Source organism: Rhea pennata, chromosome 1, assembly GCF_028389875.1.
Source record: "Rhea pennata isolate bPtePen1 chromosome 1, bPtePen1.pri, whole genome shotgun sequence".
Taxonomy (NCBI): domain Eukaryota; kingdom Metazoa; phylum Chordata; class Aves; order Rheiformes; family Rheidae; genus Rhea; species Rhea pennata.
The window spans coordinates 187,783,945-187,807,899 of record NC_084663.1 but is presented as its reverse complement, the minus strand read 5'-3'; the positions used below and the strand labels follow the sequence as shown (position 1 = coordinate 187,807,899).

The 23,955-nt window shown below is 38.8% G+C and overlaps 1 protein-coding gene across 2 annotated transcripts; it reads right to left on the bottom strand.

Annotated features, from left to right (window-relative positions):
* Nucleotides 1-204: 204 nt before the first annotated feature.
* VPS36 (vacuolar protein sorting 36 homolog) lies at nucleotides 205-23,641 on the bottom strand. Of its 2 annotated transcripts, XM_062567057.1 has the most exons (14): nucleotides 23,491-23,641; nucleotides 20,068-20,136; nucleotides 16,700-16,770; nucleotides 15,274-15,388; nucleotides 13,743-13,832; nucleotides 12,243-12,329; nucleotides 8,845-8,877; nucleotides 8,649-8,726; nucleotides 8,104-8,238; nucleotides 7,097-7,162; nucleotides 6,451-6,515; nucleotides 4,987-5,071; nucleotides 2,475-2,551; nucleotides 205-2,376 (listed from the first exon to the last, which is right to left on the bottom strand). In XM_062567057.1, exons 1-14 carry the CDS (start codon nucleotides 23,584-23,586, stop codon nucleotides 2,283-2,285), a joined length of 1,161 nt encoding a protein of 386 aa, XP_062423041.1. In that variant the 5' UTR covers nucleotides 23,587-23,641; the 3' UTR covers nucleotides 205-2,282. The 2 variants fall into 2 exon arrangements, with proteins under 2 accessions (XP_062423041.1, XP_062423042.1); XM_062567058.1 differs by lacking the exon at nucleotides 8,845-8,877.
* Nucleotides 23,642-23,955: the final 314 nt, after the last annotated feature.

The window sequence follows — 23,955 nt, the reverse complement described above, 5'->3', positions numbered from 1 at the left end:
GGGCATTCTTATTACATTTAACTCTACTTTTTAATTTTACACAAAACCTATCTTGTACCCTTTGGGTACAAAATGAGATAACAATTATATGCTGTGCTTCACAAAACTGCCCCATGGAATCACAAGACTTTGATGTGTAGCTTTAAAGCTGCCCAAAACACTTTGGATGGGGGAGGGGGGAAAAAAATCACACAAAACAGTCTATTTAAGAAAATCTTGCAATTTTTATTACTTTTTAGGATCATTTCCTCATATATGTTTAAATTTTAAACCATCTATAGTTTAGCCTATAGATTTCTTCCCTATAGAAAGAAAAAAAAGTCAAGGAAAATCTTGGGAAAGAAAAGCTCAAGAAGTTACTGTCATTCTACACACACTGTATTGTTATTGCTTAATTACAATAATGAAGTATGCATGGCTGGGGAAACTGAGGCTGCGCGTTTACCCTTGGTGTTTCCTTTCCATTTTTGTACTTTCTAGTAGAAGATATGCCCCCTTGTGGAGAGAGGTTCAGACCTGTAAATCATTGGTCTTCCTTTAGCAAGATAAGTGTATCAGGCAAGAGGAACAGCTTTCATGTGCCAGCTTTGTTGTTTCTGCATTTATCTCTTTTCAGTCCCTCTTTAGTTAAGTGATGCTTGGAGTACCTTGTACAGATCTCTTCTGTGGGTTGTGGGGAGGATGAAGAAAAGTAGTAAGCCGTAAAACTCCTGAAGAGACCATAATGGATGATTACCGGAATAATTATAGTGTGGATCCAGTTCTTCCAGATAGGCCAAATTTTTTAGTTTTAGCACCACTGCACCTTCATGAAACAGAGTAAAACTGCCCTAAAGAAAGCACTGCATAAAATTTTGCTTGTGACAAGGATAAGGGGACAAGACGGGAGAATTCCCTGGCTCTAAATGGGCCGAACAAAAGCATAATCTCTGCACTGAACTCACTGTCAACAGGTTCTTAACTCTTGTCTAAGCTACGGTAATACTGAAATAGTTCTGAAGATGTTTTCAGGCAGTTAAAAACATTTTTTTCCTTCTTGTGACATCCATTTAGTTGTTGCTACTTCCATATGTTATATACATGCTGTCCTTACCCATGCCTTGAATTAATTTTATTATTTATTAAGACTGGTCATTTCAAAACCCTAAAAATTTAATTGACGTGGATCGTAAACATCCACTTACCGCCATTACCACGACATCAGATCTTAAAGTAATATAACAACTCCACCGGAGTTACGAAAGCTGAAGCTATCAAATTACATTCAGTCTGAACATAGGATAAGGAATACCAAACAATGTGATATCTCATGACTATTAAACATAGCGGGATGGTGTTTTTCTTCCCTTCAATATGAAAAGCCTTCTGGTGTATGAGATGCATGCAAATTAATTGTCTCTCCAAAACAGAGAAAGGGTCAATGGAACTATCAAATGATCTTTCATCAGAAGCACAAGACAAAAAACAAGCATATTAAAGCACTGAGTATAGTAGAGTGACAGAGGGCTATGGCACTCTGCATCACACAAACAGGGGGCAGAAAGTACACCCGAAGTGCAACATAATGAAACAGAAGGAGAGATGACAAAGAAAGAGAAGGGAGGAAATCTGTACCGACAATGCTTCTAAATGAGCTATTAGCATAAGACATGACAAACACCATGTTTTCTAGATTCATATAACAATATTAGTATCTCCTGCATCAGGCTTTTTGCCTCCAAGTATAAAGAATCCTCTTTCAAAAATTCAGGATCCTCTCTTAGAAAACCATTCACAGCGAGAAAGAGTTATTCTATACTGTTTTGTTCCTTACACCTCAGTACACACACCAAAGTCACATTTCTTATCGCTACGGATACATCTGTCTGCTTTGTTGCTCTAGACATAAATAAACTGCAATACGAGTATGCAGTAACCTGTGTTCTGGGTGCTGATTTTCATGGCAGACTATACGGATATTCTTTCCACTTTAACTTGCGTGGAATCTTCATCCCACTTTTCTTAAAATGAGAAATTACAGAGCGTATCAAATAAAACTTAACACATGAGATGGCTGGCAAGTTTGAGATAGTAACATAATTCTGACTTAGCGATTCCTATTTCTTCTGTGTTCCACGTAACATCATTCAGCATTTGAAATACCTGAGAACTGTAAAACATTGCAATATTCATCACTGTTGCAGTTGACTAACAAAATAAAATTGATAAAGTCAGTTGTTGGAAAGGTTCTCCCCTTTGCTCTCGTGCTCAACTGTCACATAAAAGGATGTGCACAAACTACATTAGCTTTGTGTCATAAATAAATTCGGGTAAAATCTCAAGCCTTCCACTGAATCATCTCTACAAAGATGGCCCATCTTCTCAGCTAGCAGCAGCCTACATAAAGAAAAAGATTTGTTTTATTACTTGGAGACAACATGATAATTCAAGGTTGATAATTCAAGGTATTATTAAACAGGGCAATTATTACTTACCTTTCTTTGGCTAAGAGAACAGACATCCCCACAAGCTTAGCAAACTCATCAGCTGTGAGAGAACCCTTTTCAGATACCTATCAAAAAACAAACACAGAAATAAACAAACTGTGGCATGAAAATAACAATGACGTTCCCCTCTCGGATACTAAATTGGCTTTTTAGTTTAATAACACAGCTATGCTTGCAAAGTGACAAATTGGTAGCAAATCTCTTGCAAAGACAACTAGTCTGTTTGCATTTTAGAAAAATTACAAATAATTATATGCAACTTCCCTCCAAAATACCTTTTAAGTGTCCTGGGAAACTTGCCAAGTATGAAAAATGGGACATAGAAAGGAGTTAAATCTGTAAAAATATTATTTCTTTCCATTTTTTAAAAAAGATACCTCACGAGAAACAAATGGAAAAATTAAAATAACTCACAGTCAGCAGTATACTGTTGCAATCAGTATTTACACAGCCCAACTGTACTAAGTGATTCTGTAAACAGTGAAGCTTGACAGAGGAAATAAAAGGCAGCAGGGCAGGAGGGGTCATCAATTTAGAAATTTCAGTCATCTCAGAGGGAGGTGGAGAATTTGAGTTAGTTTAAAATATCCCACTGCCTGTAATAATTTCAAAAACCTTAGTACACAACCCTAAATTACAGTATACTAGTGGGATCAGTAAAAGATACTATCATATTCAGACAACACAAAAGACAGGTTCAGTCTTCAAACTTAAAACTTTGGTCCTGTTTTCTCAATCACATTAAGTTTCCACATGCGAAAATGAAGCCTTCTTGCACAGGCTGGGCACCTGGATCCTTAGAATATTAGTTGTCAATTATAGGCTTAATACTGCATTGAAATTGTCATATAAACACGTTTTATTACCCTAGAATTAATATTTCTTATATTTCTCCACTGGTTCAGATTCAAGCAAACTTTAAAATCCAGATGTAGTTGCCATTTCCTGCTTCCCACATAACTGTGTTGGGAGGGGTTTACTTTGAGACATTCTCAGCAATCTCTGTGTAGTAGTTTCCATTTTACAGTCTCAGATTAAATTAGCCCTAACTTAAAATTTTTATGAAGCTAAATAATTGAATTTGAGTAATGCAAATCAGTTACACAATCTAACATGGCATATGGGTAATTAATTATGTTTTTCATTCCCAAATCACTGTTCTCATTAAGAGTGACTTCAGGTTCCTTTGATATCCATGTCATTTCCTGTCTTCATCAGCCATTCAAAACCACATCACTCTTCTGTCTGAAGCCCTGTGACTTCCTTTCACTTTTTCTCAAAGGTTCATGTTACTGTACATTAAACACTGAATATACGGCTGATTTTGGCCACAGTTCTGATCTCATCTAGCCCTTATGGGCTAGCCTTCCTCATTCAAAGCCTCTCCCTTATATTTTACTATGAAGTCAAAGCAGAATATTATGAAAATAAAAGAAAAGGAACATCTGTAATAAATCCACTATCTGTTGCCCTTTGTGGCTGACCTCATAGGGTATGTCAGTATTTCTACACCCCTCTTGAAGAAGGGTTTCTCCTTTCCTTTATGGAGATGAACACTTTTGCTGAAGACAACAAATTCATGAGAAAACAAAGATTACCAGCAAACAATTGAAATGACCTTTACATTCCTTTGGAAATATGAAAAATAAGCTGCAAGGATTAACATGAACTGAAAGGTTTAAACATTTTAATTCTTACAATTTAAGACTGTACTTGTTAACAAACTCTGGTACCAACCGCGCAGAACACACTGAAAAATCTGTCTCACATATGAAGTGAAAAGGTGCCTGTGGTAGCCCTACTTTTATTCCTCGACTGTATGTCTAACTTTGGAAGAACTAAATCGGCCTTTACACAACTTTGTGAAAAACAGAAATTAACACTCTGCTGAAAATCACATAGGAAAATGCATCAAATAATGGGACACCAGTACTTTAAACAGTCAATAGGTAGGTAAAAACAGTAAGTTTTATCACAGTGAACAATTTGTGCTACTTTTTTTTTTGTGATGAATCTAGCTTAACTGTAGAGCTCTTCAGAGCAACAAACTCAGTATGTTTCACATACAATGTCCTATTATTATATGAAATGAACCAAAACCAAACTGCCTATATTGACATTTAAGAGCTACTTTCACTACCTTCAATCATACTGTGTACAGAGTTTGAAGTCCATTTTTGTTAAATTAAGTGCCTAATACCATGCCTGAATTTTATCCTGCAGTACAAAAATCCTGGAGGAAGGCTGAAGGTAATGAAGTTTGAAAAAAAGATGGAAAAGTGATTTATTCCTTAAGAGGAAAGCAATGACTAAGACAACTGCCTGAACACCACTTTGAAAAGTGCTATTTAAGTACAATATAGTACTGTTAGAAGATTTTGTGGAAAAATATGTACTTCCAAACCTCAAAAGGAAATCCTGTACCTTAAGTTGTTATACCTGATGTGTTTAAATTTCCCCATCATGGTTAGAACATTGAAGAAAATGAACGTTCACATACTGTCTCTAAAGCAGAAGCTACCATTTCCTCTTCATTGTGGGACTGGAGTTCAATCACCATCACACCGCTGTCAAATATCCGAAGCCTAAAATCAAGAGAGAGATTCAAAGTAACTAAAACCTCTGTGTATGTTACCCATGAGCATATTTCTCATCTGTTCACATATATAAATGTACTAAGAAAGAAAAAAAAAAGTGCTGTTAAGATGAACTTAAAATAAAAATATCTTTAAAATCTGAAGAGGCATATACCAGGGCATATGCCTGGGCTTAATTAAACACTTATCCCAGTCTGAAAAACAAACTACAGTAATAGTTGGGTGGAAGAAAACAGCAACTTACATTTGCCACATGTTAAGTGACCATTAGCTTGGTGTTTCATGAAGTTAACACTTTCTGCTTGTAAATATGCACAATTCCTCATTCTAAGTATGGATGGCTGACTTTTAAAGGAAACCCTGTGAAACTTTCTGTGGGCCTTAGGTATGAGATATGTGTGGACAGAAAAAAAGGGTCAAGGGGATATAACTATTTTTAGTCTTCTGCACCTTTTTTCTCAGCTCCTCTATAATTTTTGAAAACTACTTTGGTCAGTAAGCTATTCATCTTCCTATTTCTGTTTTAGTCTTAAACTTCCACTGGAATTAGTAGAACAGCACAGGTTATTGTAGCCATGACGGTCTAAGGGATGTAAATGAGATGGGATTTGTGTTGCAAAAAAAGGTTTTGTGCCTAAAAAACAAGCTACAAACCTTGTCTTTTGAAACTAGTGGCTGAACAGGCAAGAGCATGTTTACATGTCTGAACAGGCAAAAGGCATGTAAGTAAGTTTTTTCTTCTTTTAAAGAGCTAAGTTACAATCTTCTTAAACAACATCTGACTAAGTTTAGGTGTCCAGAGTGTGTCTACATCCGATCTCGTCACCTCAAATACTTTCAAAATTTTATGGAGACCTAGCTGTTGTAGTCAATGATTTGATTCACCTTAATCTAAAGATTTGGTCAGATGAAGCCTAAGCTTCTACCTTAGATGTACACTACTACATTTTACATATCAAAAGTTCAGCAAGATGAGTCTCCCTCCTTTTGTCCCTTAGTAACTGAAATAGAATGAATACTTCCTTACTTGGCAGGGATATTATGAAGAATGACTTTAATTAAAGAGTGCAAGATGCTAAGAACAGTAATAGATCCATCTGAAAGTTCTCAATCAAAAGATTTCAAGCACAAATTTTAACTATCAAACTTAGAGGAAACTATAGGAAGCAAAAAGAATACTGACTTCTAAGCAGACAAAGTGAAGTATAGTTACAAATTCATATTTTAGTGCAGAGTGGATGTTCTTAGATGAAATAGTTCTTGGACGACTTTGTTTCTAAAATCTACTGTATGCAATACATTAAGTCTTGCACTGTGGCCTGGCCTGTGAATGCTGTGTTTTAAAAATGCATCAGTAATTTTCTTACCTTAGTGGTAGTTTCAGTGACTCTAACATCTTACAAGCATTTACCAAATCTTCTGGTGACAGCAACTATTAAAATAATCAAACATATTTATTCACAGTTTACTTGTGAAGTATACAGTATTATACAAAAACAAGCAGTTATTACAATTGCAGCCATAAGATGCATCAGGTTACATAATTTTCTTCATTTATTTTGTTACATCCTCCAATCTACTCTCTCGGCTGTTACACTCCTTTCTGTTCTCTTAGTATGTTTTCTGTAATATTGCTTCATGTCATGTCAACAGAGAGGATTGTTTTATTTTAGCAACAACTTTTCACCATCCTCTTCTACTTTCTGTCCTTTTAGTTTTCTTTCTAGATAAGCATGGATTTTCTCTATTACACATAATGTTTTCTTTTCTCTCTTTGTCGGCATGATAAAAGCAGCATATATTATGACAAGCTATGGAAGAATGTAAATATTATGTGGAAGGAGGAGAACGGAAAAAGGTGGAAATTCCTGATTTTAATAAAGGACTGATTTCTTTGTGCTGTTAGACAAGGTAGAGCAAGCAATTGGTAGAGAATACGCTCATGCTTCTTTCTTTAATTAGCTTGTCAATGAAGTACATTCTGTAAAATATTTGAGAGTATCTATTTCTCACCTCTAATCCTCGTGCTCGATTTACCATACAGTAGACCTCCGTAAGTGACATGATCCCTCCTCGCTCCTGTGTAAGCACAAGACTGGTAAGAGAAACAGTATTGATCTTGTAAACACAGTATCTCACTTGCAATTGACTGATAAACAGGCAAAACACAGGAGTTAAATTATGAGCTTTAATGCAAAAATCTACCCAGACAATACCAAGTATTTCTATCATTAGAGAAAAGCTGTTAAATTATATCTTTCTCTAACCATTTTAAAATGTAAAACACTGATACTATATTGGAGGGCTGTGAATTATTTCAAGGTCAAAGTAGAGAATAAATTATAGGAGCAAGGAATTTTAATATATTAAATCTATAAATCACTTTACAGTTTTAACTTCTCAGATAAAGTCAATTTTCCATTCTGATCACTGCAGGTGGCATATAGCTTTCACAAAGCATATATGCTTTTTAGGAGACACATAGCCTTATAAGTTTCTATAAGAAACCAAACTTTGTGGTGAAAATCTGGAGCTCTGTAATAGCTTAAGATAAAGTAAAATACAATATAATTCCACAATAGAAAGAATAATATGTAATAACTGTTTTGTTAGTAAAATATGTAATTTTAAAGCAGTTTTAAAGACTGCTCATATTTTCAAAATCAGTGTTGTTTTTCTTTTTCGAATAAAAACCAATATTCTGTGGCAAGAAATGAATACAAGGGTCTTTAAACAAGAAAAAGACTGTTAATGTTATTTACAAAAGTATCACCCATACTCTGCTAACTGGAAGTTGAAATGCCATTACCCCAAAGACAAATTTTAGTGCTTATATTTAAAGGTTCTCATTTAAAAAGAGCATATGTTTTCCTAAGAGGCAAAAAAATTTATTTCATAAAAGTTGAATATGAGGCTGCATTGCTAAGTCTGAGATTTAAAGGAAGGCACAGTACTACAGTCAAAACACATTTACATCAAAATTCAGCAACATTCAGAAAATGCACAATTAGGCGTTTTACCTCTAATGGAGTCTGCAGTATTCCAGCTAGTTGCTTTGCCAGTTGCATATGGTAATGTGTACCAGATCCATATGTTTCTCTGGTAACTGGATTAGCTATTCCCATACTCAGCAGATAGGATTTGAATCTAATAGTCTAAATAAAAAAATAATAAGGTACATCTGCTAGTGAATGAGTCTGTTCTTTAAGTCTTTGATTTCGTTACTGTAAGACATTTTTGGTGACTAAATCAAATCAGTTTACTACCAATAAAGTCATTTACTAGCAAAGCAAAACAAAGGCAAAACTAACACAATATGCTTTTGACTAGCAAACTAATGAAAACCTCAGAACTGTCATCATGCTCTACTGAAAGGCAGTAATATCTTTGCTTTTAAGAAGTGGTCAAAACAAAAGGTAACATGTTAGCCATTTTACCTAGAAGAAAAACAGAAAAACCCAACCATACTGAAGTGTTTTTTTACTAACATGAAATGTACTATAAGGATAGCTTTTTGCTTCACAGACAAACATTTCTGTCGACTTTAAAAACAAAGTTCATTTACCTCATCCTCAGTGATGTCACCTTGTTTTTCTTTAATTTTATTAGCTATTGACTTGGATAACTCCACCATGTCCTTAGCCTATCAAGACAGACACACACACACATATATATATATATATATATAAGTCAACTTTCAGCTCAACAATGTGCTTAAAAGCGAGAAAACAAGAATAAGTCCACAAAGATACATGCCATACCTTCTCCATTAGTTTACTAAGGTCCTCAAAAGCCTGCAATGAAAAGCATTGACACTGCAGTTAAGTGTAATTACATAATTCAGGATCACAGAGTCAGTGAACTGCCTCTGTCCACCTACCCAGGATATACATAAAAGCTCCTATGACTTTAGATTAGTATATTACAATTTAAATTTTTATAATAAAAGGCTTATACATGATTAATATTTTATACATACACCTTGAAAACAAAAACTAGACAAGCCAGAAACAGCAAAGAATGAAGGAAGATCAGACAATCGTACACTTTTCTAGTAGGTGAACGCTTTTCTAGTTAGGTTCAATGTAATTTAGAAGGTTCATATAATAGGAAAGAATTGACGAGATATTAAGACTCAGAAAACATTATTTTCACCAACTTCATTATGCTCTCCTAAAATATGAGGGAGGGTTTCTGAGTGATGATGGTAGGTTTCCTTCAAATATTGAACCCTCCCAGAAGCAGAGCTCTATTGTTTTCCGCCAGCAACAAGCTGACAGAAGTATGCCTCCTCAGAAGACAGTTTTACTTTAATCACCAAATGTTACTAAGTTAGTAAGACTGGAGTTAATTTAAAAATGAACAAGGAAGAGGGTATCTGCTTTCAAATATATGCTTAACTGAGAAGATAAAGAGCCTGAAAATGTTGGCAACATCTTTTCATTTAAGTATCTCACACCTAGAAACAGTGATGCTACCACAGCAAGCAAAAAATCAGTTAAAATTAGAATGAAATAAGGTCTATGATATCAGATAAAAAATTTGGATGGAAAAATAATGTAAAAAGCATCCTCTGAAAAACTCTAATTGTTGGATCTAAGAAAAGCAAAACATCTGCTAAGCAAGGAAAAGAATTGGTTCATACAAAATATCAAATTTCTACTCTGGTGAACTTTATAATTTTTTTCCCTCTAAAATATGTAATAATCTGGACTTCCACCATAGCGCCATGATTATATCAAGTCTACTCAGCTTAATAAATTGCTGCAGTCTCAATTACAAAAATACTACAACCACCAACTCCCTGATGGCTCAAATAAAACATATTTAAAAGAAAGCTGAAGGTATACTAACATTCAGAAGTTTTACAATTACATAAAAATAACCAACTAGCAGGAAAAAAATAATCATTTATTTGATAAGAGAGAAAAAAATGAACTAACAAACATATTAAAGCCATTCAAAAGCAGCTCTCATTTCTCCTGGCCTCTGCAACACAAATCCCTTTCCCCAGACTCTGAAACACATCAGGAGATGCCCAGGGGGGTGGTCAACACTTCCGAACAATCTTATTTTGAACAACTGCTGTGAGAAAAATTCCAGAGCCTTTTTAAGTAAAGCATGCCAGAGAGCAGCATCCAGTCCTCTCCACACCCACAAATAAAAGGAGTTCAGGTAGAGTATCTTCCGGCCACAGACACCTCTGGCCATCCCTGCTGATCCAATAGTATTAACAGTATTGTTTGTTATGCAGATGAACAACTTTCTAGCTGATTCTAACTAATCCCCCACTACACACATTTTAGAGTAACTTCAGCAGCAAGGCCAACTGCACCCATCTATACTTAGGCACCTGACTTAGAAACTTATTGGTCCAAGGTTCCACATGCAAAGAGGAGAAAAAGATGGAGGTACAGAGTTTCTCATCTGAATTCCATCCTAATAGTGCCCATGTTTCTCCATGGGCTGGAAAAGTTCCTGCTGACTTGCCTTCTAAAGCCTGGTACCTTGGGAACGTATGCAAAATTAAGTGGGACAAAGCTGGATCCAAATGGAGAAAGGAAAATATACCTCTTCATAATAATAACCTACTAGTATCAGAACAAAAGCTTCTCATTTAAAATACTTTTCTTTACTTCCCCATCTGCCAAATTTCCTAATTTACAATAGATTTCCCAATCTCTGGTGTAAATTAAAATGCTTCTACTGTACTTCTATATTATATCAACAAATAAAAGGTTTTCTATCAAGGCTTTTCCCCGCTTATTTCTAATCTCAATAACATGCATGAAAACATCATTTATCAAAAAAACCTCTTGATTTAGCTAAATAAATACCATGCTGTGTATAGCTCCTCCTCCGCCTGACTCACCAAGGGCAGGCCTGGAAACAAAGGGAAATGTGCACACACCTAACAGGAACTTCCTCAGATAAATAAAAGGCTAAAGAGCTGCATTCTTATCAGCAGTGAACAGCACACGCAGGAAGCCTTTTCCTGGAAGCCAGGGCACTATTTTTTTAAAAAATTAAGTCATTTATAACATTTAAAGCTGGAGGAAGGCAGGATATCATTAGTTACAATTTTCCTCTGTTCATACAACACGCATAAATGGTTTTCTTTCACTCTCTAACAGAGTTGCTACGGAAAAAATAACCAGACAATACCTTTTGAACTGTATGTAAATACAATACATATGTAACTACAATACCTTTTAAACTACACATACAGAGCTTCATTCATTATATCCTTCATAAACAGAAAAAAAAAGTTTAATCCTAGCAGTAACAAACAGCATACTGCTTAAAAACCTACCATAAATTTCTTATAAATCAGAACACTGAATGCCTTTTTTTTACTGTGCTACTCTCAATCAAAGCATAAAGCTTTGCCATAAGAATTAATCCACTGTAGTTAATTTATGACTACTTTTGTTTGGCATTAATCTCTTACCTAGACAGAACCAGACAGGTTTTGAGGGTATCACACCAGATATATCTAAGAGACTTCTAGTGGAGAAATTAATATTTTCTATTGTTCATATCTGGAAGTCAACTATTCTGCTGTTTCTGGGGAGAAGGACTGTCTCCATCTAGCCTAAAGATTTTGCACAGATACTTGTAACATCTTGCTGGTGCACGGACTACCGATCATTTTGCTGTAATTACAAGCTTAAATCTAACATTTAAAAAATGAATATTTATCAGATGGAAACTCACTATACCACAGCTATGTGAAGACATTTAGACCAGCACATTCTTCTTAATATATATTAAATTTTCAATTTTCAACCAAAATTAGCTGCACATAGAGAGGAAAAAAAAAAAAAGCCTGTAATGGATTCTTTCTGCAGAAGCGTCTGTTCTGCTTCCCTGGATAGAAAGCCACCGAACTAAGATTTGTAATTCTGTCAAAATTATTTTATAAACATACCACATCAGTTCCACAGAACAGTCTTCCTGAAAGGAACTGTTTAAATGAAATAACCTTACATATACTGAAAAGGCTAGTTAAAAGTACGTAATTGTAAATCATACACCCATAATAAATTCATACTCTCAACATCAACAACAAATAATCTCAGCTGCCCCTAACAGAAAGTGTGAATGAGTGTAAATAGCTCACACAGGTGGTTGACCTTGAAACTTTAATAGTAATTACCTCGGAAATGTTTTTGTCAGTCTCTTTTCTTTTTTCCTCTAATTTCCTTTCGATCCCTACAATTCCTACAGCCCTTATTCTTCCTGCCTGCAAAAGAAAATAATGTAAGGAATCAACATAGGAAATGCTAAGTTTTCTCATCCGCCTCACTATGAAAAAGCTTTTATTAGAAAACAGAAAACTGATAGAAACTGATAGCCAAAGAACTGATATCATACATACAAAATTTCATATATTTCTTGAAAGTCTTTTTTACATCAGTGTCAAACATTAAACAATAAATGTAAAGCAAGTATGAATCTCCTGTAACATATACAGATAATAATTAACATATTGAAGCTATTAATATAGTTATACTTAATCGTCTGATCTAAACTAAGCATTCCAACTCATCTCGGCTAACACCTTTCCAGTGAATGTGAATATCTACATTGCAGAGCAGTGGAAATGCTTGACTGTATCTGAACACAATCACCTGAAGAAATTCAGCCTGAAGAAACAAAGCTACAGCAACATAGTGCTATGTACAGCCTAATTTACCTTGCTGACAAGCATCAGCATGGAGGTACCTAAGTCTGTGATGGAGAACTTTTTGTCTGCTGCTGAATGTGTTTTAAAAAGGCTGGTACCTAAGTGGCATTGCTGCCAGCCCTCAAATACCTGCCTGCAAAGCCTGGCACTAGTGGTAGTGATTTGCTGTAACTTATGAATGAGAGCAAGAGGTAAGTCATCTTCATTAAGTGGTTCTTGACTCAAGGTATCTACTTCCTCATCAGTCAGTCAAATGCAAGTGTTTATACATACTACATTTATAAAGGATAACATATGTGATTTGACACTGAGCTAGCTTTAAAGCATCCTAGTTCATTGACAGTACTACATATGCAACAAAGATACACAGAAACACTAACCATGTATTTATCCAGAATTTATAACCTAGGAGTATGTAGACAGATTAAAGGAGGCAATCTAACATACGAAGAAGAGATTCTTCACAGTAACAATGGTCCACTTAAAATATACATTTAAAAGAGACATATACAAGTTACAAACAGCTATATGAAGGTTATATGTCATATATTTGACTCCCAGACACAGAAAAACAGAAAAGAAATCTTCAGTCTCAGATTTATCGTGCTGAATAAAATTATAGGCAAACACACACACATATATGTATATATACACACGCGCACATACACACAACTACATAAAGAATGGAGCTTATTTTTATTTCATTCAAGTCTGAACACACCCAAGGAAGGGAGGTCACTCTGTCCTATATAAAGTGAAAACTGCAAAGGAGAGATTAATTTATGCCAGTGGAGAAATGAGCAAAGTAAAGCTGAATTCATGCATGTCCCCACAGTGCTGGTTAAAACACACATGCCTGATGCAGCATATGGAGCGGCACAAAGTGGAAACAAGAGATTACAGATTGGCACTTAAGGTAAGCAAACTGACATGGGACATAAAAAAGAATGTCAGAAACTATGTACATACCTGTGGGCTTTTGTTAACCTGAATGGTCTGAGCAGCAGGCACGTTCTCCCATCTCCTTTGTGTGATTTCTTCTGACAATCGTCTATAGAACTACAAACGTTAAAAAGTGACAACAGATTAATTTATTAATTTTGTAGAGTATCTTGGAGTATTTTTAATGTCTTGGTGAAAGATGAAACAAATTTTACTAAAATACAAAACATCATAAGATCTATGCTTTCACAGCGCAACATTCACTCTTTGGAAATTAAAAATTTCCATTCTTCAAAAATACACACATTAGAGGACAAGCCACATCAGTTACTAGTTAAGCTTGCAGGAATACTACTATAATGAAGTATTTTTCCAGACATTCAAGTCTTCCAAGACATATCAAAGTTTAAAATGTCCATGTTCAGTTTCTGCTCAAAGACAGGCTTTTAAAAGGTAGAAAATCTGATCAATCCAATTACTATTGATCTGTTAATTCAACAGTGTAAAGAGAACCACAGTAGACCAATTACACTTAGTTGTTTTATGCTAATACTAAAAGGTGGCATTGGTTAACTAACAATAAGTGTATCTCACTGAACAACATCTAGAAAGAAAAGTGTTCCATACTCCTCATTGTCCAAAGTTCACATGAAAGTATTCTGAAGTAATAAACCAAAGATCTGGAGTATAACCAGTATGGTAGGTAACCAATAAGCAGAGCGTTTGATTCTCAGACATGAACATTAAAATTAATAAATAAAGTTATGAGTGGGCAAAACATATACAATTATTACTAGGCACAAATCCACACTTTTAATAAGCTGGAATCTGCTCAACAAAGAAGTGAAAATAAGTCTGGCCCAACACATGCATTTGTAGATATTTATACCTCATTCAAACTGAAAGTCCCAATTTTCCATAGTGAACAGATAAAGCTTTTTTTTTTTTACATTGCAAAAATCAAAATTCATAGTCTCTTCAAGCAAATAGCTTACATTCTGCAAATGCACTGAATTCTGCAAAAAAATTCACAGCGTGCGTTGCACTTTTTTTAGAATGCTCAAAGCCTCCATGATTAAATGCAAGTAAAAAAATCAAAATTTAGAAAACACAAAAGAAACACATTTATGAGACAACAGAAAGTATGCAGTAACAAAATTAGAGCTGATAAAAATTAAGTTGCTTGATTCCTATTCAATAGAAAGTTAGGTACAAAGAAACAAATTTTATTCTGTTAAAACAACCAACAGATCTCAGAGTCATCATTTTGGAAAACACTGTGTTCAATTTAAAACATAAGATGTGATGTATTATCTTTAAACTATTAATATGATGCAGCCTAGTAATATTTCCTGACAGTTTTGGAATTCTATTTGTACTATTGAATTAAAGCATAAAATATTGAAGAATCACAGTTCCTGTCTTCAAAAACAATTTTTGGAAAAAGCTCCCCCTTGAAAGTAAACATGGAAATAAGGGTAACTGTCACTAGCAGAGTAAGAGCAGAAAAGTGTGTCCAAAGATCTGATATACTGGGTTTGCAAGACACATAACTTACCTCAATCTGACCATGTTCTTTGAAAGAAAGTTTGATGTAGGAATACTTGCTGCTTTGGAATGGACCGGGCTCTTTGTTTGAAGAAGCAGGATGAAGATGAACTACTATTTTGGCACTAAGGAAAAATAAAAGGAAAGAGAAGAAAATTTATTTTCTACTATCTAAAAAATTACTTCTACAAAGTTAATCATTTAATTAAAATATATATTAACTTTACTTCATGTAAGAATTAAAATATATTAAACATTTCTTTACATTTGTGCATAAACAACATTAAGTATTTTGCCTCAATACAAAAGCTGATCTTGCATAAAAATATGACTGTAAACTCTGAAACTACAATCTCACAAATTTAAAACATACACATCATCAACTCTTAAGAAATAAATTTAATAAATTTTAACATTTCAAGCAATCATTTCTGAAAATGTTAGCTGAGGTACAAACCAGTTGTCAAGCAGTGCATTTGATTTGGCTTTTAACTTGCAATAACTACTGCCAAAATATGCTATCTTTGTCACAGGAAAACAAAGGTCTCAATATTATGTTTGACCTATCCCACTTGTATATGTCACTAGTGAACAGTGTACATGAACTTGTCCAAAATCAACATTCAAAGGTAACGTGCATGGAAATAATGGTCTAAAATGATACCTACCAGCAAAACAATCCTTGAGATTGCATTATTTTAGGACTGTAACAAACCACTATCACAGTGCAACTTCAAGTCCATCATTCTTATTTCATTTTACAGGTACTTTTTTCATAGGTCTTTATTTAGTTGACTTCACCAGCACTAGTGAATTACGTGATCTCTGCTGGACACCTCCAGCATATTGCCTTATTCTACCCATCTGACTGTGGGCTGCAAGCAGATATAAACTGTTCATATTTCCCCAGTTAATTTTTTTCTCTTTTTCTGGTGAAACTTTTTTGCACCCATAACCCTCTGATTTATCTATCCAGGTGAGCTGAAACAACTGAGTTCCTTCCAGTCTTGGCTAGCATTTCCAAGCCAAAAATCAATCAGATGGTCATGGAAAGTTATATAAACCAGGATCTGGCACAGTTTCTATCCCCAACCAGTTCTGTGATATAGAAGACTATAATCAGCTTTCAAGCTTAGATCCAGCAACATCAGCATGGCATTGATGGATAATAAAATGAAAATGGCAAGCTAGAGCATGGTTTTTGGTGATTACAATATGATTTAACAAATCAAATGAAACATAATTTTTGTCATGACTCTCCCATGCATTTGATCCTTATATCTTAAGGGACAAAACCAGGCTTCTGTAGCCATCAGTCTTGGAAATCTGGATTACCTTCTGAATTTACCATACACTAATGCATAATCTTGGGTATGTCACATAATTTATATGCCTAAATTATCCAACTGAGAAAGTCAGAATGTCTATCACCTTACCTTTTTCCTATCCCAGCGGCCTGCTCTTCAATGAAGACAATCTGAGATAAAGGTAGAGCAATGCAGCATTCCTAGAAAAATTGATGCAAACGCAAGAGAAATTAAAACTATTTTCCTGAAGATTCTGTAAAATCAAATGTTTTAACTTCTTAAAAACAACTTTGATTTCTGTATGTGCTGTCAGAGGCACCCCATATAAAATACTCTGCTAATGGTAGAAATAATCTATTAGAGAGAAATTCAAACAGAAAACACAAACGTGAAGCTGAAGTTTAGATAACCAACCAAAATACTTGCATGTCAATGTGTCAGTTTTAGACCCTTCAGACTAGATTCATAAAAGATGTAGGAATTTGGTAAAGCTTTAAGACTTATGTTCAAAATCTAATCCCTAAATTTTCCACACTACTGCAGCTTATCCCTGTCAGTGCACAATGCTCATAGGTTCTTAAAATTTTGTCATTCATGGTATGTGAGGAGCTAAAAATCATACCTAAAACCTCCAGTCTTGTCAATGCTGAATATCTAATAAACTAGGCTTTTCTATGAGCAGCATAATTAGAAACTAATTAGAAACTAATTAGAAACTCTTAACGCCAAGGGCTTGATCCAGCAGCTGATGCATTTCAACACACACTGGATTCACTTTACACAAAACAGAACAAGGCAAGAAACAAAAATGCACCCATCTGTGAGAAACTAACCTATCCAGGGTAATTTTTTTTCCATAGGCATTTGAGACAGAAGTTGCTCCAGGGAGCAATTCAAAGCATCTAGTTAGGTGCCTGATCTTGCTTTTGTGAATACCCTCAATGTCCCCCTCCATGCAGCAGTTAGGTTCAGAGACGGAATGTAACCCATGTTTCCCATATTATAGGTGAATGCGTCAATCACCAATCTCTTGCATCAGCCACAAGGGTGTCCCTAACATCAGGGTATAATGTATATTGTCATGGGGTCTTCTCAAACCCTACTACCGAAATCATTCCTCTTTGCTCAGAATAATTAAAAACTTACTACATCAGAAATTAGGGAAGAATACTTGCAAGATCTCTTACTGATGAGTAAATCTCTCATTGGGAAAAAAACGTAGGTTCCCTGCTCTAAAAACTCTAAACTGTTTAGATTCTTCTATGGCTCTAGATTTTAACTGCTATACAAAACTGTTACTGTTTGTATAATACCCACATTGTTCTGGATGCCTTAAAAACAGGCAAAACAATGCTTCTGTTAAAAAAAGAAAAAAGGGACTTTTTTAAGATAACAGAAGTTATACTGTGTATAAGTACACATATTGTACATACATTTTCAAAACAATTCATTCATTTATAGCTCACAATCAAAACGTTAGAACTTACTGTTGGCACAGGGACTTATATTACCTTCATAATGTGAGAAGCAAGAGGAAATAATACAAGAGAGTTGAGTTAAAAATGCAATGAAAATCTGAAATCAAAGACTTTATTTTGATATGTTTCTTAATGTCCAATGCTCACATTATGTACCATTTCACGATTTGAAACGTTGTGCAGGTCTGGCTATATAACAAACTTAAAAGAACTATGTAATTTTTATTTTGAAATCAGTATTTTCTATACCGTTCCAACTGCAGATGGTATGTAAAAAAATCAGCTATAAAACAGAACCGACTGTTTTCATGAAAAGGTTTGTGATGCTAATCTAAGGACAGGTAGCACCCTTTACTACTAAAGTTTACTGACGCAGTAGAAGACTGTCTACCAGTTTATTCCTGGTGAACTAGCTAAGGTTTCTAAGGTTGATGTTATATTACAGCTAAGCTCAGCCAACTACTCACTATCAATGTAAGAGGCCATTGTGCTTCCTGTTTCATTCCTAAGAGCTTGAGAAAAGAATCACCCTCATTTACCACACTGACAAAATTATTTGCGTACCACAGATTAAAAAAACCCAACCAACCTCCCCCCCCCCCCAAAAAAAAACCATAATAAAACACAAAAAAGGTTGGCTCTGCTGAGATAGATCTATACCAGATCAGCGCCGAGTAATTTCTGTTGATCTGCTGGCCATGTGTTCCTTCTCTTAATCAAGCCTGGAGCTTGTCAGAATCTTTGTCCAGTTGAATTAATTTGCTAACTCAAAAGAAAACTATTTTCTCTTTCTTCATGATTCTTCTCTGCTGACTTAGTAAATTCAATGATCTTGGGAGAGCAGAGGGAACCACGTGGCCTAGGAGCAGGGAGAGAAGCTGGGGAAAAGAAAGGAACAGCTTCCTTTTGGTGGGAAGAAGAGAAAGGGGATATGGATGGTTGTTAGCCTAGTTCAAACCATGATGCGTAACGTTACCCAAGCAAGTAAAAAAAGTCTAAGTGAGAAGACTAGAAGCAGTACACGGTGCAGGACACATTCACCTCTTAGAAAGAGATTCTAATGAAGAAATAGGAGGTGATATACAGGTACAATTTAGCACAGGTAAGTTATCTCACAATGACTGGGCATAAAAAAAGTTAATTTATATGTAATAGCTCATGATCTGGACAATCAACCTTTGGCTTATTTCACAGCAACCTCACCCTGGAGACCAGCTCTTAAAATGAAGCATTTTGAAAAATTTCAACCAAAAATAGTTCTGATGTCTCTGAGAACAACTGCTAAAGATATGTTGTTTTGCCAAAAAAAAAAATCCTGGTGACCTTATCTTTAGAAGGCTCTTAGTAGCTCCTTGCTTTGGAGCAAGGATGTGATATTCGGCAACGAATGACCTTTGGGTGTGGGAGGCACTTCAGCTATCCCTGTGAAAATCTATTCCAGTAGAGAAAAATACATATTTGAAAATTGTCATCTGCACATGCTCTGTCTAAACTTTGGCTTCCACGGATACACATTTGAAAACTGTCATCTGCAATTTCTCTGTCTAAACTTTGGCTTCCATGCCTATACTTTCTTAAAGATTGTGTCCAAAATAAGCATGATCCAACCTGTCTCTGAGGAGAGCTTTTCTCTCAACTGCAGCTTTAAGATGGTCCATATTATGTCAGTCTACATGTATGGCTTCTTATGCTTTCAATAACATCCTTACCGCATTCATAAAGTTTGGAGAAAGAAGCTACCTATTCGCGTGTTGCAGAAAAAGAAAATTTACATGATTCATTTCCATCCCTCCTCATCTCTGCATGATCATTTTCTTAAATCAGAATTGGGTAAAATAATTTGCCTTGTACATAATTTTCTTTCCACTATGAGTCAAGAAATGGACTATGCTTGTAAGACAAAATGCATACAAATGAAAGAAAAATCTCCTCCCTATATACAGTTTTTCATTGTAAGCAACCTGTTGTTTATTACAAACTTACAATTGAACAACACACAAGAGAGAAAGTGGGACTTACATGATTCTTCTGATCTCTCCAGAGGAGTCTGTGTGTGCTAAGCAGTAATACCCCACTATCAAATCTCACCTAAATGGGAAAAATAAAACAGATTAATAACAAATGTAATTGGTAAATTGTATAAATAATGATTTTGGAAGCATTACACATTACCACAACACAGCAATCAAATTCAATAAGCTAATATTTTCACAACACTCTTTTTATCAGTTAAATGAAGTTTATGAGACAATAGAGAAAACTAGTACAGATTTTTTTTTTACATTTACATATATAAAAATAAATAAATATACAAACTTCCTTTTTCAACTGTATAAACTTTCCCCCAGGAAATCCTGAAGGATCCTCCCCTCCATATGCTGTGTAAGATACACAAACACTCTGAAATATTATCTTTAAGAAGGGCTATTGGCTTTGGAACACTATTTGAGGACAAAGAAAGCAAGTTATGTAAAAAAGCAAAGCAAACCATTAGGAATGTTATGCAAAGTCTGAAATCTTATGGCCTATCAAATAGGAGTATTCTTCTACTCATTTTATTTGTTGAAAAAAAAAGTTCCTTTTTTATCAGAAAACAATTGCTATTTCGAACACCTGTGTTAGTAAATCACTTCCTGCTTCTAAAATTAAGGGAAGTTTTTAGAGCTTTTTATGAGGGCATGGAACTACTCTGGTGCAGAAGAAGGAAGAGAGAGCAAGAGTTAGTCCAGTAAGGAAGAGGAGTAATAACTGAGTTAGTTCAGAAAGATGAGAACAAAGGGCAAGACACCACCACTCAGGATTAACGTTAAAAGGTATTTTATGGCTACCAGGATGACCCAACTGTGAAATGTATGACATGCCTAGTACACAACATCAAAGAAAAAGAGGTCAGCTTGTTGTGTGGAGCAACATCAGGGAGGGCTCAGCCTGGGACCAGGGAGACAGTGAGAACCCAAGCAATGGGCATCAAGTTTCATCAGAGCAACACCAACTATGCCCTGTTGGGACCTCTCCTGTCCACAAACTCTGTGACACATACTGCCCGAGGTCTTTCCTGCTCCCGCAAACCCCAGATCTCCTTCCAGCAATCTTCCTACAGAGCCAAACTCTGCCAGACCCCTGAGCAAAACCTACTCCAAGCACATGCTAGACACTTGCAGGATGTTTCTCAAAGTCACCTCACATCCCTCACCCGATAACAACCAGGCCCTGACATCTCTTGTGTGATACCCCAGAGCCAGATCAAACCCCTTGTCCGATAAACTCAGACCCAAGGCCCCTCACACCTCCGCCCCACACCCCATACCCAGACCACACCCCTCGTCCCATACCCCATGGCCAGGTCCCTCACACCCCCATCCCACACCCTGTACCCAGATAACATCCTTCATCCCATACCCATGGCCAGGTCCCTCACACTCCCATCCCACACCCCATACCCAGATCACATCCTTCATCCCATACCCATGGCCAGGCCCCTCACACCCCCATCCCACACCCCATACCCAGACCACACCCCTCGTCCCATACCCCATGACCAGGCCCCTCACACCCCCATCCCACACCCCATGCCCAGACCACACCCCTCGTCCCATACTCCATGGCCAGGTCCCTCACACCCCATACCCAGATCACATCCTTCATCCCATACCCATGGCCAGGCCCCTCACACCCCATACCCAGACCACACCCCTCGTCCCATACCCCATGGCCAGGCCCCTCACACCCCCATCCCACACCCTGTACCCAGATCACATCCTTCATCCCATACCCATGGCCAGGCCCCTCACACCCCCATCCCACACCCCATACCCAGACCACACCCCTCGTCCCATACCCCATGGCCAGGTCCCTCACACCCCCATACCCAGATCACATCCTTCATCCCATACCCATGGCCAGGCCCCTCACACCCCCATCCCACACCCCATACCAAGACCACACCCCTCGTCCCATACCCCATGGCCAGGTTCCTCACACCCCCATCCCACACCCTGTACCCAGACCACATCCTTCATCCCATACCCATGGCCAGGCCCCTCACAACCCCATCCCACACCCCATACCCAGACCACATCCTTCATCCCATACCCATGGCCAGGCCCCTCACACCCCCATCCCACACCCTGTACCCAGATAACATCCTTCATCCCATACCCATGGCCAGGTCCCTCACACTCCCATCCCACACCCCATACCCAGACCACATCCTTCATCCCATACCCATGGCCAGGCCCCTCACACCCCCATCCCACACCCCATACCCAGACCACACCCCTCGTCCCATACCCCATGGCCAGGCCCCTCACACCCCCATCCCACACCCCATGCCCAGACCACACCCCTCGTCCCATACTCCATGGCCAGGTCCCTCACACCCCATACCCAGATCACATCCTTCATCCCATACCCATGGCCAGGCCCCTCACACCCCATACCCAGACCACACCCCTCGTCCCATACCCCATGGCCAGGCCCCTCACACCCCCATCCCACACCCTGTACCCAGATCACATCCTTCATCCCATACCCATGGCCAGGCCCCTCACACCCCCATCCCACACCCCATACCCAGACCACACCCCTCGTCCCATACCCCATGGCCAGGCCCCTCACACCCCCATACCCAGATCACATCCTTCATCCCATACCCATGGCCAGGCCCCTCACACCCCCATCCCACACCCCATACCAAGACCACACCCCTCGTCCCATACCCCATGGCCAGGTTCCTCACACCCCCATCCCACACCCTGTACCCAGACCACATCCTTCATCCCATACCCATGGCCAGGCCCCTCACAACCCCATCCCACACCCCATACCCAGACCACATCCTTCATCCCATACCCATGGCCAGGCCCCTCACACCCCCATCCCACACCCTGTACCCAGATAACATCCTTCATCCCATACCCATGGCCAGGTCCCTCACACTCCCATCCCACACCCCATACCCAGACCACATCCTTCATCCCATACCCATGGCCAGGCCCCTCACACCCCCATCCCACACCCCATACCCAGACCACACCCCTCGTCCCATACCCCATGGCCAGGCCCCTCACACCCCCATCCCACACCCCATGCCCAGACCACACCCCTCGTCCCATACTCCATGGCCAGGTCCCTCACACCCCATACCCAGATCACATCCTTCATCCCATACCCATGGCCAGGCCCCTCACACCCCATACCCAGACCACACCCCTCGTCCCATACCCCATGGCCAGGCCCCTCACACCCCCATCCCACACCCCATACCCAGACCACACCCCTCGTCCCATACCCCATGGCCAGGCCCCTCACACCCTCGCCCCACACCCGCAGCCCTGTCCCCGCCTGACCCCCGGGGGTCCGTGGCTCCGCCGCGCCCGCACGGCCCGCCCCGGCGCCCCGTGTGCCGCCGCCGGGCCCGCACCGCACCGCCGCCGCCATCACCTTCTCCTCCCCATCGTAGACGCGCACGCCGCGCTGCTGGATCACAAGCGTCTCCTCCAGCTCCAGCAGGCCGCTGGCCCACACGAACCGGTCCATGGCGGCCCCCTCCCCCGCCCGGCTGCTCCCGCACACCAGGCCGCCGCCGCCGCCGCCCCCCTCCCCGCAGCGGGCGGGCGGGCAGGCCCCGCTCCCGACCGCCTCCCCGCAGCCGCGGCCGCACGGTGCCACCTAGCGGCGCCCTCCGGCGCGGCCGCCATCTTCCCGCCGCGGCGGGGCGGGGCGGGGCGGGATTTTGCCACGCTAGAAGCTCCCCCCCTCCACCAGCCCCCTCGGCACCTCCCCAGCGCCCCCTGCTGGCCCCGCCCGGCGCGCGCGCCGGGAGCCGCCCCGCCCTCCGCCCGCCCCCGCGGCGCGCGCCCATTGGCCAGTTCAAGCCCCGCGGCCGGCCCAATCAGGGAGGCGCCC